This window comes from Tasmannia lanceolata, unplaced genomic scaffold, assembly GCF_043159265.1.
Source record: "Tasmannia lanceolata isolate RefF3 unplaced genomic scaffold, GAP_Taslan_0.1 ptg000037l, whole genome shotgun sequence".
Taxonomy (NCBI): Eukaryota; Viridiplantae; Streptophyta; class Magnoliopsida; order Canellales; family Winteraceae; genus Tasmannia; species Tasmannia lanceolata.
In genome coordinates this window covers 58,934,400-58,945,951 of record NW_027518714.1, presented here as the reverse complement: position 1 = coordinate 58,945,951, position 11,552 = coordinate 58,934,400, and the positions used below count along the sequence as shown (strand labels likewise).

The 11,552-nt window shown below is 39.2% G+C and overlaps 1 protein-coding gene across 2 annotated transcripts; it reads left to right on the top strand.

Annotated features, from left to right (window-relative positions):
* The first annotated feature begins 1,242 nt into the window (after window positions 1-1,242).
* LOC143860561 (nucleotide pyrophosphatase/phosphodiesterase-like) lies at window positions 1,243-11,298 on the top strand. 2 transcript variants are annotated; one of them, XM_077371255.1, is made up of 13 exons: window positions 1,243-1,366; window positions 1,694-1,911; window positions 5,233-5,324; window positions 6,509-6,581; window positions 6,997-7,119; window positions 7,583-7,675; window positions 7,764-7,893; window positions 8,992-9,073; window positions 9,621-9,753; window positions 9,987-10,192; window positions 10,309-10,434; window positions 10,511-10,820; window positions 10,924-11,298. In XM_077371255.1, exons 2-13 carry the CDS (start codon window positions 1,738-1,740, stop codon window positions 11,227-11,229), a joined length of 1,848 nt encoding a protein of 615 aa, XP_077227370.1. In that variant the 5' UTR covers window positions 1,243-1,366; window positions 1,694-1,737; the 3' UTR covers window positions 11,230-11,298. The 2 variants fall into 2 exon arrangements, with proteins under 2 accessions (XP_077227370.1, XP_077227369.1); XM_077371254.1 differs by having other exon boundaries at window positions 1,298-1,547.
* The last annotated feature ends 254 nt before the right edge of the window (window positions 11,299-11,552 follow it).

Sequence of the window (11,552 nt, the reverse complement as noted above, 5' to 3'; positions counted from 1 at the left end):
TTTTGTCATTTTTCATGAGGTTTAAGTAGGGATATTTCGTTATCTTTTATGAGATAAGGGTATTCTTGTTATTTTGTCATGGTGAGAGTATTTTTGTAAAAACCAAACCCAAGCCTCTTTTGTTGAAATTGTAATTATGGAAATAAAGTCTCGATTAAAATCGTTGCTCCAGTAATAAATGTGTTTGAGGATATAAGCGTGGGGGTGCATGAAAATAGGTGCTTTAAATGCTCCTTAACAGTGCCCTTAGCAAAACCCAATAAATTAAAACTCAAAATCCATGGGAAAGTGTGTTAAAACTCATATTTTATCTTAGGGGATGGTTTCACACTTATTGATAGAAAGAGTGAAAGATTAACAAAAGTTACTTGGCAAAAAAAAGTTACCTGGCTAACTTTTCTTTCTCCATTAAAGGAATGGGGACGGAGAGAAATAGAGGGAACTGGGAAGGAGAGATCGAGATTGAGAGAAGAAGCCCAAAAATGGTGATAGAATTGCTAAAATTGTGGAACTAAATCTCTAAAATCTTGCAATTTTGGAAAGAGAGAAGAATTTTAAGTTGCTGATTTTAAGGGTTTAGTATTTAGAGTTTGGAATGGAAAAAGGGTTAGAATGTAATACGTAAGGTTTCCAAAACTATCCCATCTCTCTCTCTCTCTCTCTCTATCAAGCACAGAATCAGCAAAGAAATCAGGGTTGGATTTCGTTGCGTTTTCTATTTTGCTTCTTATTTCGTGGGATACACGGGATGTTATGGAAAACGAAAATTTTGACTGCCACGTGGATCAAACGCCCTATGGGCGAGCTGTCCACGTGGGTGTTTTTTTTCACCTTAGATGATATATTTAAGAAGTGAACTTATTGGATGTGGGCGCGTACAGCACTTTATATTTGCTTTATATTTGATTTAGGGATTTGCTAACGTCTATCGCAAAAGACATTTTGAGGCTGGTCTGTCGCATTTCAGACCACCCACCTTGTGAATAGAGACAACAACCGCGAAATGCCTTTTGCTATGGCTGCTACCAATTTTAACATAAAGTTAGGCTGCTCAAATATGAAGGCCTGCAGCTTTCTAGAGGTATCCAACCCTGTAAAATCTTGTGTCACAACAATTATAGAACTTTCTATATACATGGATTTGCTAGGGACCATCCGAGAGAGGCATTTCGCGCTGGCTTTTGCATGCGAATGCAGCCACACTGACTCACTATTTTAACCTAGAGGTCACGGGTTCAATCCCAGCTTACCTACGAAAAAAAACAAAAAAAGATGCTTATAAAACCTCATCCAATCCACAAAGACTCAAAATGCAGAGAATCATTATAGAGTTTTTCCTTTCTTTCCCTTCCATTTTCCTCCACAGGCAATGCCCCTTTCCACTTTTTGTTGTTTATTTTCCTGACTTCTTATTTCCTACCCAGCAACTCTCTTTGATCTAGATATATAAGATATTTTACAAGACCCCTGATATTTCTTGATATCAATCAACGATTAAAATAAAAATCTCTGAAAAATCTCAACAGCCAAACTGTTTGGTTAATTAGGTAACAATCTCTTCTTTGATCTTGAGGTGGTTCAGTTTAAGGTCGCATGGGGGTGTAGGCTAATGTAGTTGGGTTTGACAGTGTTTGTGGCTTCTTTTCCTGATTTTTTTTTCTTTGATCTCTTCTTTGTTTTTGAGGTGGTGCAGGTTAAGGTTCTAGGGGGTGTAGGATAAGGTGGTTGTCTTAGTAAATGGAGAAGGAATGGCACATGATTTTTTGGTTCCTTTGTTTGGCTGTTGCAACCTCAGGAGACCAACATCATATGGGTATACAGCCTCTGTCTAAGATTGCTATGCATAAGGCAGTAGTGAAACTTCACAAGTCGGCGTACGTTAAAGCTAATCCTGATGTTCTTGGCTTGAAGGTAAGATTTAGAAATACATTTAATGGAATTATGCTAACATGCGCTTATTGTTAATGGAGATACGCAAGTTTTTCTTCACTTATTTATTTAGAAAATCGTTAAATCATAAAATATATATTTAGATGAAGACCATTTTAGTTTCTAATGTAATGGGGGTCTTGAAAACCTGTGGGATAGTAATTGAATTTGAGAAAAGATATGAGCACCATCTCTTTTCTAATTAGTTGTTAATATTTCCAAACTAACTATCAATAACCAAGAACTGTACAGCCAATGGTGATGTGCAGCCAATAGGAGAGCCCTTTCACCTCTTTTTTGCAAGGGCTCCCTTCAGCTTAGACTTCCTCATGTTTTAAATATTATGGAAATACTCCTCATAAATAGTCGTTAGGGAACAAAATTACAAAGGATATTTTCATACATTGATAGGCTCCATTCGAATCTAGAATTCATTTCGTGGCTACATGGTTATGGATCCAAAGGATACGGTCCGATCTAGTCGTTACGCCTAAATCCTATCCATCAATGTTAGGATCCTTGTGATCGATTAGACCATCCGGATCCATTTGACGGTTGGGGTTTATATGCGAAAGCAAAGATCCCATATAGGAAAAGCGAATGGATGCGGAAGTGTTAGCTTTTAAGGGTGAGTTCTACACGGGTCCCAATGTTAACACCACTAGCCCATGTTTCAGCAAAGATCCCACCCTCTGATTTGTGGAGGTCTAAAATGGACGGCAAAATCGAAGGGATAGGACATCATCGTATGGAAAAGATTTTCTGGGCACACCCTATCTACACCAGTTACTAATAAATGAATGGATTGGGTCACCCCAAAAATGTGGGTGCCACTATTTTTGTGGGATGCACGTGCATGCACGGCCCTCCACGTTTTAAACTCTCCACTTTCCTAATACAAAATTCACTTTGATTTTGTATCATTACATTACAAAAAAGAAAGACAAAAATAACTAGGGCTGCAACTCGAGCCGGGTTTTACCCGACCCGCATTGACCCGACCCAAAAATAACCTGGGTCGGGTTCAGGTTTCATGGGTTTCGGGTCGAGCCGGGTTGAGCATTCAAAAGCCCGCATGAATCTCGGGTCGAGCCGGGTTTGAAGGGGCCGGACCCGACCCGAGTTACATAAGTTATAGTATGTACATTTTTTTCTATTGTTAGTTACAAGTTAAAAGTGAAAACCCACGCACCCACTGTTATTGTATGTGAGTGTAATTTCTGCTTCTATGAGTTGAGTTGATTCAAGCGTTTGATTCAACATTGTTTGATTGTAATTACAACATTGTTTGATTACGGCATTGTTTGATTCAAGTGTAATGTGAGTGTAATTACATCATTGTTTGATTCAAGTGTAATGTGAGTGTAATTTCTACTTTTATGAGTTGAGTTGCCTTGCCAAACAATAATTTTCCTTAAAAAATTGTGTCAACGTGAAAAAATCCGACCCGAGATTTATCATGGGTAGGGCCGGATTTAGGAATCGTGGGTTTTCCGAAAAAAACCCGACCCGACCCGAGATATTTCTCGGGTAGGGTTGGGTTCTCCAAAACCCGACCCGCCCGACCCGAGTTGCAGCCTTAAAAATAACGTTGATAAACTTGTCCCGTGATAGTAACAAATTGCGATAGTCCCTACGTTTTTTACATAGTAACATGACAATGACAATGGATTCTCCCCACCTTTTTAGTACTTTTTAATAATAATTTGGTAAACCCGAGGTGGGTCAGCCGTGCCATCCACGCCCTCCTTGGACTTCTCACTTCTAGAAGGACGCCACCGGCCATGCAGGCCTCACGTTTGAACGTTTGAATTTACACCCAAAAAAAAAAAATGTGGGAATCTACACGCACAAAGAAAAAAGGGAAATGATATTTCCCCCCTCTTTTTTTTTTTTTTTTTAATGACGTAGGATGTCCCCACTCCCTTCGGAATTAGGACTAGTCCCTACGGATACGTGCAACGACCCACTGACCACGTGTATTAGGTAGGTCGGGGGCGGGATTCAAACATTCGTCAACAGGGAGCAAACTCGTGACTTTATGCCGAAGAGCCAACGCCTCGGTGGGTTATATTTCCCCCCCTCTGGTGGATAAAATCTAAGCAGTGAACCACTCCCACAGGCAGCGCCCAAAAAAATAAAAATAAAAAAATCCTATTTTGTTTTTGTTTGAATATACAGGGAAAAAAAAGTGCCAATCTACACAAGTTTGAGGGCAAAACCCTGAACCCAGAAAACCAAATCTAAAAGTCTCCGTACCCTCATATTCTCAACTCAACTAAGCCTTTATTCCAAACTAGCTAGAATCGGCTAATGAATCCTCTAGAAAATTCTCATGAAGAAGGTGGAAGGATCCATACCCTCACATTAACTTAACATTTATAAAAGTAAAATAACAATTAACCAAACGACATTCAAACAAAAAGAAAAGAGGAATTTATGAAAAGAAAATCAAGAGCATGATTTAACAGCCCGTGTGTGTGTGTGTGTGTGTGTGGGAGAGAGAATAAGAGAGTATATCTAAGATTCATATTTCTTGGGAAATGATATCAGCACTAGGGTTGCAACTCGGGTCGGGCGGGTCGGGCTTTGGAGAACCCGGCCCTACCCAAGAAATATATCGGGTCGGGTCGGGTCGGGTTTTTTTTCGGAAAACCCACGATTCCCAAACCCGGCCCTACCCATGATAAATCTCGGGTCGGTTCGGGTCGGGTCGGGTTTTTTCACGTTGACGCAATTTTTTAAGGAAAATTCTTATTTGGCAAGGCAACTCAACTCATAGAAGCAGAAATTACACTCACATTACACTTGAATCAAACAATGATGTCATTACACTCATATTACACTTGATTCAAACAATGCTGTAATCAAACAATGTTGTAATTACAATCAAACAATGCTGAATCAAACACTTGAATCAACTCAACTCATAGAAACAGAAATTACACTCACATACAATAACAGTGGGTGCGTGGGTTTTTCACTTTTAACTTTTAACTAACAATAGAAAAAAATGCACATACTATAACTTATGTAACTCGGGTCGGGTCGGGTCGGGCCCCTTCAAACCCGGCTCGACCCGAGATTCATGCGGGCTTTTGAATGCTCAACCCGGCTCGACCCAAAACCCATGAAACCTAAACCCAACCCAGGCTATTTTCGGGTCGGGTCGGGTCGATGCGGGTCGGGTAAAACCCGGCTCGAGTTGCAGCCCTAATCAGCACTGCAATGTTATAATAACATGTGCGAAGAGCCTTGTGAGAACTGTAATATCCTTTCTGAAGCCCTATGGTCTGAATGCAGGGGGAAAATACTGAATGGATGACTGTGAAATTTGGACGCTCCAATGCATCTGCAGACGATTGGTTGGCAGTTTTTTCACCCGCCAAATTCAAGTAACTCTTTTCTTTTTTATTCCTGTGATCTGTCTTTTTCAGAAGTTCATTGGGCCTAATTCAATGGATGATCCAGACCGCTCATTTGTTGGGTCACAACTTAAATAGACTATAGCTCGTAAATCATCTCCTCCGTTCATAGATCGAGGTTTTATGATGTACAGTCCCTCTACATATCAGACGGTCAGGATCATTCTATGGAGATGATTTACTTCGTACAAACCATTTACTTGTGGCCCAACCCATTAACGCACCATGTAAATATTACATGGATCATCCTTTGAAGTGGCCCCACTGTACTTTGTACAAAAATAATAGACTTCACATGCACGCACCATGTAAAATCTTAGCTTTGGATACCAACAAAATCTTGCCTTACTTGCAAAAGTACAAGGACTAGGTCTGACACGGTCAGGATCACGGGTCCCAATATGGACCCGACTATGTTCAATCGTGACCGTTGATCATGTTGAGCATCATGAAGTTGGCCCACATGGTCGGCCCCTACCACGCACGGGCATCACATGCCTAAGATAAAGGACTACAGAAATCCAACGGTTTCATTCTGCATGAGGGAACCCTAAAGGAGGCTCGATGGATCAAAGAGCCTATGATAATTTGATCAACCTGTCCTCAAGTACCATTTGGTAGGACCTTCGTCCCAATCGAATCAATGGATCCGATCAAGAACAAATAACAATCCTATTAGCAAATAAGGATGATATTTTAACCCCACGCATTACGCATGCGCTCCTCTGATAAGGATGTCAACCTTATAAGGGGAGCACATGCGTAATGCGGGGGGTGAAAATATCATCTCCGTTTAAGTTATTATCTGCGAATGAATTATAGGGGTATCTTTGGAAGCCATTAACTATATCATCTAAAAGTAATAATGATTAATAACCTTATATGCAAATAATTAAGTTTTAGAGGTAATCAAAAGAGCCCCTTAGTCAAAATATTTTGTGTAGCCAATATAACTAGCCATGTTCTTTTGATGGAATCCTGAGCTTTTACGCGCCGTTCGTTTTGGATTTTGAGTCCAAAGCTGATTATTGGACTCAAATTTGTGTTTGATTTAGCATCCAATAATCAGTTTTGGACTCATAATTGGTTCTCAAAATTCAAAACGGATAGGGCCTTAGTAGTTAGATTATGAAGCTAACCGTTTGAATTGGCAGTGCTTCAACATATGTCCCCAGCATGGGAAATCCGAGCTATCTGACTCCATTATTAGCTACCGCCCCAATTAAGGTATGGATTTGCTTGTGCTTATAAATGTTTTGAACTCGGAGATAGTTTAATTTTCATTCTTTTTAAAATAATTGGTAGATCTATGACTAGGGCTGCAATCGGGTCAGATCCGATCAGCCCATTGGGCTGGGTCAGGCATTGTGGCAAGCATCCTAGGCTCAAGCTTGGTCCAATTATTAAATGATCAGCCTGTCCAAAGTACCTTGGATTTCTAAAAGCAGGATTGTAAGTGTTTCGGGTTTGGTATTAATCAAGTTGAAATTTTACCTTGTAATCGGGTCACTCCAACTCGTTTTTCAGAAATAGCTCGACCCGGCCCGGCCCGGCCCGACCCTGCCCAATTTGGAACCTAATGGCCTTAATAGACTTAAAGTATTTCTACATAACACATAACCCTCGATTCTATATTTTGCAGTACCAATTTGCAAATTATTCAACTACAAATTATGCACAAACTGGGAAAGGAACTCTGAAGTTCCGTCTAATCAATCAGCGCTACGACTTTGCATTCGGCTTATTTTCTGGTGGTCTCTCTAATGTAAGCTTCCTCATCTATCTCATGCTGTTCTTCAATGACATTTTATTTTATTAAGATGGTAAAAGGACATGTTTAGCAACCTTGAATAAAATATTCCAAGGAATTTTTATATGGTCAGTTGTGGGAGATGGGCTGGAGAGGGAAAAACTTGAGACGCTGGGTGTTACTAGAGCATGAAAATCTCCTTAAAAATTAGGAAAATAAAAAACTGATTTTAAGTAAGTATTTTCTTCTACTATTTTTAGGGATTTATAATGCTCTCTCATCTCCTTGTAGCTCAAATCTCTCATTCTCCTTCCATCTCGGCCCCTCACACAGTTGGTCTTACATATTTTCATGGAATAATTTTTCATGGTTACATGGCCATGCATGTAAAACATGGGGCATTTGTGGTAACGACACACCTATGTGAATTTTAAATGGTTCTTACTTCTTACTAGCTTTATATTCATGGAATTTGCAGCCAAAGTTGGTGGCAGTTTCAAACATTATAGCTTTTGCAAATCCAAAGGCTCCTCTTTATCCACGTCTTGCCCTTGGGAAGTCATGGGACGAAGTAAGTTATTTTTTTTCATTTGCTAAATTGGATGAAAATTCGGTGTATAAAAGAGATGATATGACAATATATAAGGTGGTAAATATAGATGACAGTGACTTGGACAAGCGATTATGATATTAGTGAGGCCATTCCCTTTGTTGAGTGGGGATTCAAGGGAGAAACTCAAATACGTTCCCCTGCTGGAACACTTACGTTCATACAAAGCAGCATGTGTGGTAAGGGCTCTCTCTCTCTCTCTCTCTCTCTCTCTCTCTCTCTCTCTCTCTCTCTCTCTCTCTCTCTCTCTATATATATATATATATATATATATATATATATATATATGAGGAAAAGGATTGTACGCTCGAGCGTACCAAGCTTATGGTACGCTCGAGTGCCCAATCACATGGGTCCCACAATTTTTGTGCTGATCCAAAGCATTCATTTGCAAGGCCCTATCATAGATAGGGTGTGTACCAAAAATCAGCTCCATTAAATCATCCTAACCCCTTCAAAAGTAGAGGGCAAAAATGGGCAGATTTGTGGACAAACAGTGTCTGTCCATTTTGACCTCCACAATTGGATGGGTTAGGATAATCCTATGTAGCTGATTTTTGGTACACACCCCATCTATGTAAGGGCCTTTCAAATGAATGCTTTGGATCATCCTAACAAAGTGGGCCCACATGTGATTGGGCACTCGAGCGTACCATAAGCTTGGTACACTCGAGCGTACAATCCTTTTCCTCTATATATATATATATATATATATATATGTTTGTGTTGAGGAATGCTAAATTGAAGATCACCCTTGCAAAAACCAGTTACAAGGGTGCCGCCATTGGTCTATCTCATCAAAGTGCATTTATTATTCCTTTGATTTTATATTTTCTGTGCTAATTCTGTGCTATTATATATAAATGCACTTAGGTGAGATGGTCCGATGGAGCGTCCTTGTCGTTGTTTTCTTCTTCTTTTTTTGCAAGAATGCCCTTCAGTTTAGCATTCCACATACACACTCATGCAATGCACTGGTTGAGTTGCAAGTTATTTTGGAATATGAAAAAATTGTATTCCGTTAACCTAAATATATAAAAAAAAGGGATTTGCTAGCCAATTTCGCGGAAAGCCATTTCAGGCTTTTGCTTGTCAGAGAACAACCACCTCATATGAATTAAATGAATTGGCTTCTGCGAAATTGGCTAGCAAATCCAAAAAATAAAATAAAAATGGACTCCCTTGTTACATATAACTTGTGTTAACTTTGTATTTTCTTCTCTCTCTTGTTAGATGTAACTTATGTTAACCTTTGTATTTTCCTTTTTTTCATACAGGTCCTCCAGCACGAACGGTTGGCTGGAGAGAGCCCGGTTTTTTTCATACCAGCTTTTTGAAGGAATTGTGGCCTAATCTTGAGTATGAATTGATAAATTTCATTCTTAAATTTTACTTTTGCTAATAGTTAGAGCTTTCATGTGGTCGATTGAAACCTAGTTAGCAAAACTTAAAATTTAGAACAGCCATGGGGCGCTTATGTCGGCATCCTTTTCTTTTCTTTTCTTTTCTTTTTTCTATACCTAACTTTTGGGTACTTCCATAATTTTTTTACTACTATTTGTCATTTTACTAGTTACAATACCAAATGTCCCTAACACCAACTTGAAATCCTAGTTCAACAATTCATAGATTTTATTAAGGAACCGAGTTTGGAAATCTCTTATTATTCTCCATCTTATTAAATTCCATCAACATGGTCCCAACTTTTTTATATATAAATTTGCCGATCCGCCCCGGAGTCGTTATCTTTCCAGGTTAAAAAAGAAAAGAAAACGAAAAATAACATAAAATTGAAACAAAATCCAACAAAAGACATAATCATCTCTCTATCAAAAATGAATGAATTATGTTTAGTTTTCTAAGTTTCTTCAGAAAATTTTATTGAAAAAACATATTCCCAATGCAGGTATACTTACAGACTCGGTCATCGGTTATACAACGGTTCATACATTTGGAGTACAAATTACTCGTTTAAAGCGCCTCCTTTTCCTGGGCAAAATTCTCTTCAACGAGTAATAATATTCGGTGATACTGGAAAGGTAAGAGCCTCTCTCTTTCAGTTCAATCAGTTTTCAAGCGATAGCTTACACCGAATCTTCGTGTATGCGAGCATTATAAAACGTCCAATCTTGATCCTAAGATCCCCATGGTTGAGATTGATTAGGTTCGATCTCGATCGGGTGGTTTTCGATGATCGCGTTACACCTAATCTTCTGTGTGAGCCACTACAGATGGAAGTTGCTAACAAATGCTAAGCTCTCTCTTTTCTCAGGCTGAACGTGATGGTTCTAACGAGTACCAAAACTATCAGCCAGGATCTCTCAACACCACAGACCAACTTATAAAGGACTTGGAGAACTATGACATAGTGTTCCATATTGGAGACATGCCTTATGCAAATGGGTTTCTCTCTCAGTGGGACCAGTTCACAGAAATGGTAGAGCCCATTGCTTCTAAAGTACCATACATGGTGGCAAGGTATACAAGCTTTAAATATGATTACTGAAATGTGAACAAGATATTCAAGGATTACATCAGAATATAGCTATAGGGATGTGTTATTCTAAACATGAAATTCCTTGATCTTGTTTTAGTGGTAATCATGAGCGCGATTGGCCGGACTCAGGATCATTCTATCCAACTGAAGATTCTGGCGGCGAATGTGGGGTGCCCGCCGAAACCATGTTCTATGTTCCGGCCGAAAATCGGGCCAAGTACTGGTATGAAAATTGTACAACATTTAGTATTATTTCAGAATAAATCATTAAGTTAATAACATGGAAATTTCTTATGCAGGTATGCTGCAGACTATGGTATGTTCCATTTTTGCATAGCAGACACTGAACACGATTGGAGAGAAGGATCTGAACAATACCAATTCATCGAGAAATGTCTTGCTAAAGCAGACAGGCAAAAGCAACCATGGCTAATCTTTGCTGCCCATCGTGTTCTCGGCTACTCTTCCAATTCCTGGTATGCTGAGCAGGGTTCCTTCGAAGAACCCATGGGAAGAAGTAGCCTGCAAAAATTATGGCAAAAATACAGAGTTGATATTGCTTTCTTCGGTCACGTCCACAGTTACGAAAGAACTTGTCAAATATATGAGGTACGAAATATCTATGCTTGTCTCTCTATCATTGTACAAACTTCTTTTAATTTTGTAGATTTTCTTATGATGTGTTGTTCTCTTTTGTTTTGTTGCAATGCAGAATATCTGCGTAAACTCGGAGACATCAAATTTCTCAGGGATTGTGAATGGGACGATTCACGTGGTTGCGGGAGGAGGAGGGAGTCACCTTTCTGCCTTCACTGACCTTCAAACAGCATGGAGTTTGTTCAAGGATTATGACTTTGGATTTGTGAAGTTAACAGCTTTTAATCACAGTTCGTTGCTATTTGAATACAAGAAGAGCAGTGATGGGAAGGTGTATGATTCTTTCACCATCACTAGAGAATACAAAGATGTGCTTGCTTGTACTATAGATAGCTGCCCACCAACGACCTTGGCTACTTAGTAAGTGAGAGCCATGTAACACTCAGTGGTCTCTGTCTTCTAATAAATGACAATATCTCTGTTGTTTCTAGTTTAGAGTCGTCCAATTCTTAAAACATGGTCACTCGAGTCCCCCTTTTTTGCTTTTTTCAAGCACTAACCACCCGCAAAAAGAATCTCTAAATCAAAGGCAATATCAAGGGTACGTAAAAATGTAAAATGACTGAGCTAGTGTGGGAAATATCATTTCTCGTGTTACATATAATCCATTTTAACAGTTGCTTAAAATGAGTATATACTTGGGTCATACATTGGTGAAAAATGATGGGCCATAAATGGGCTCTT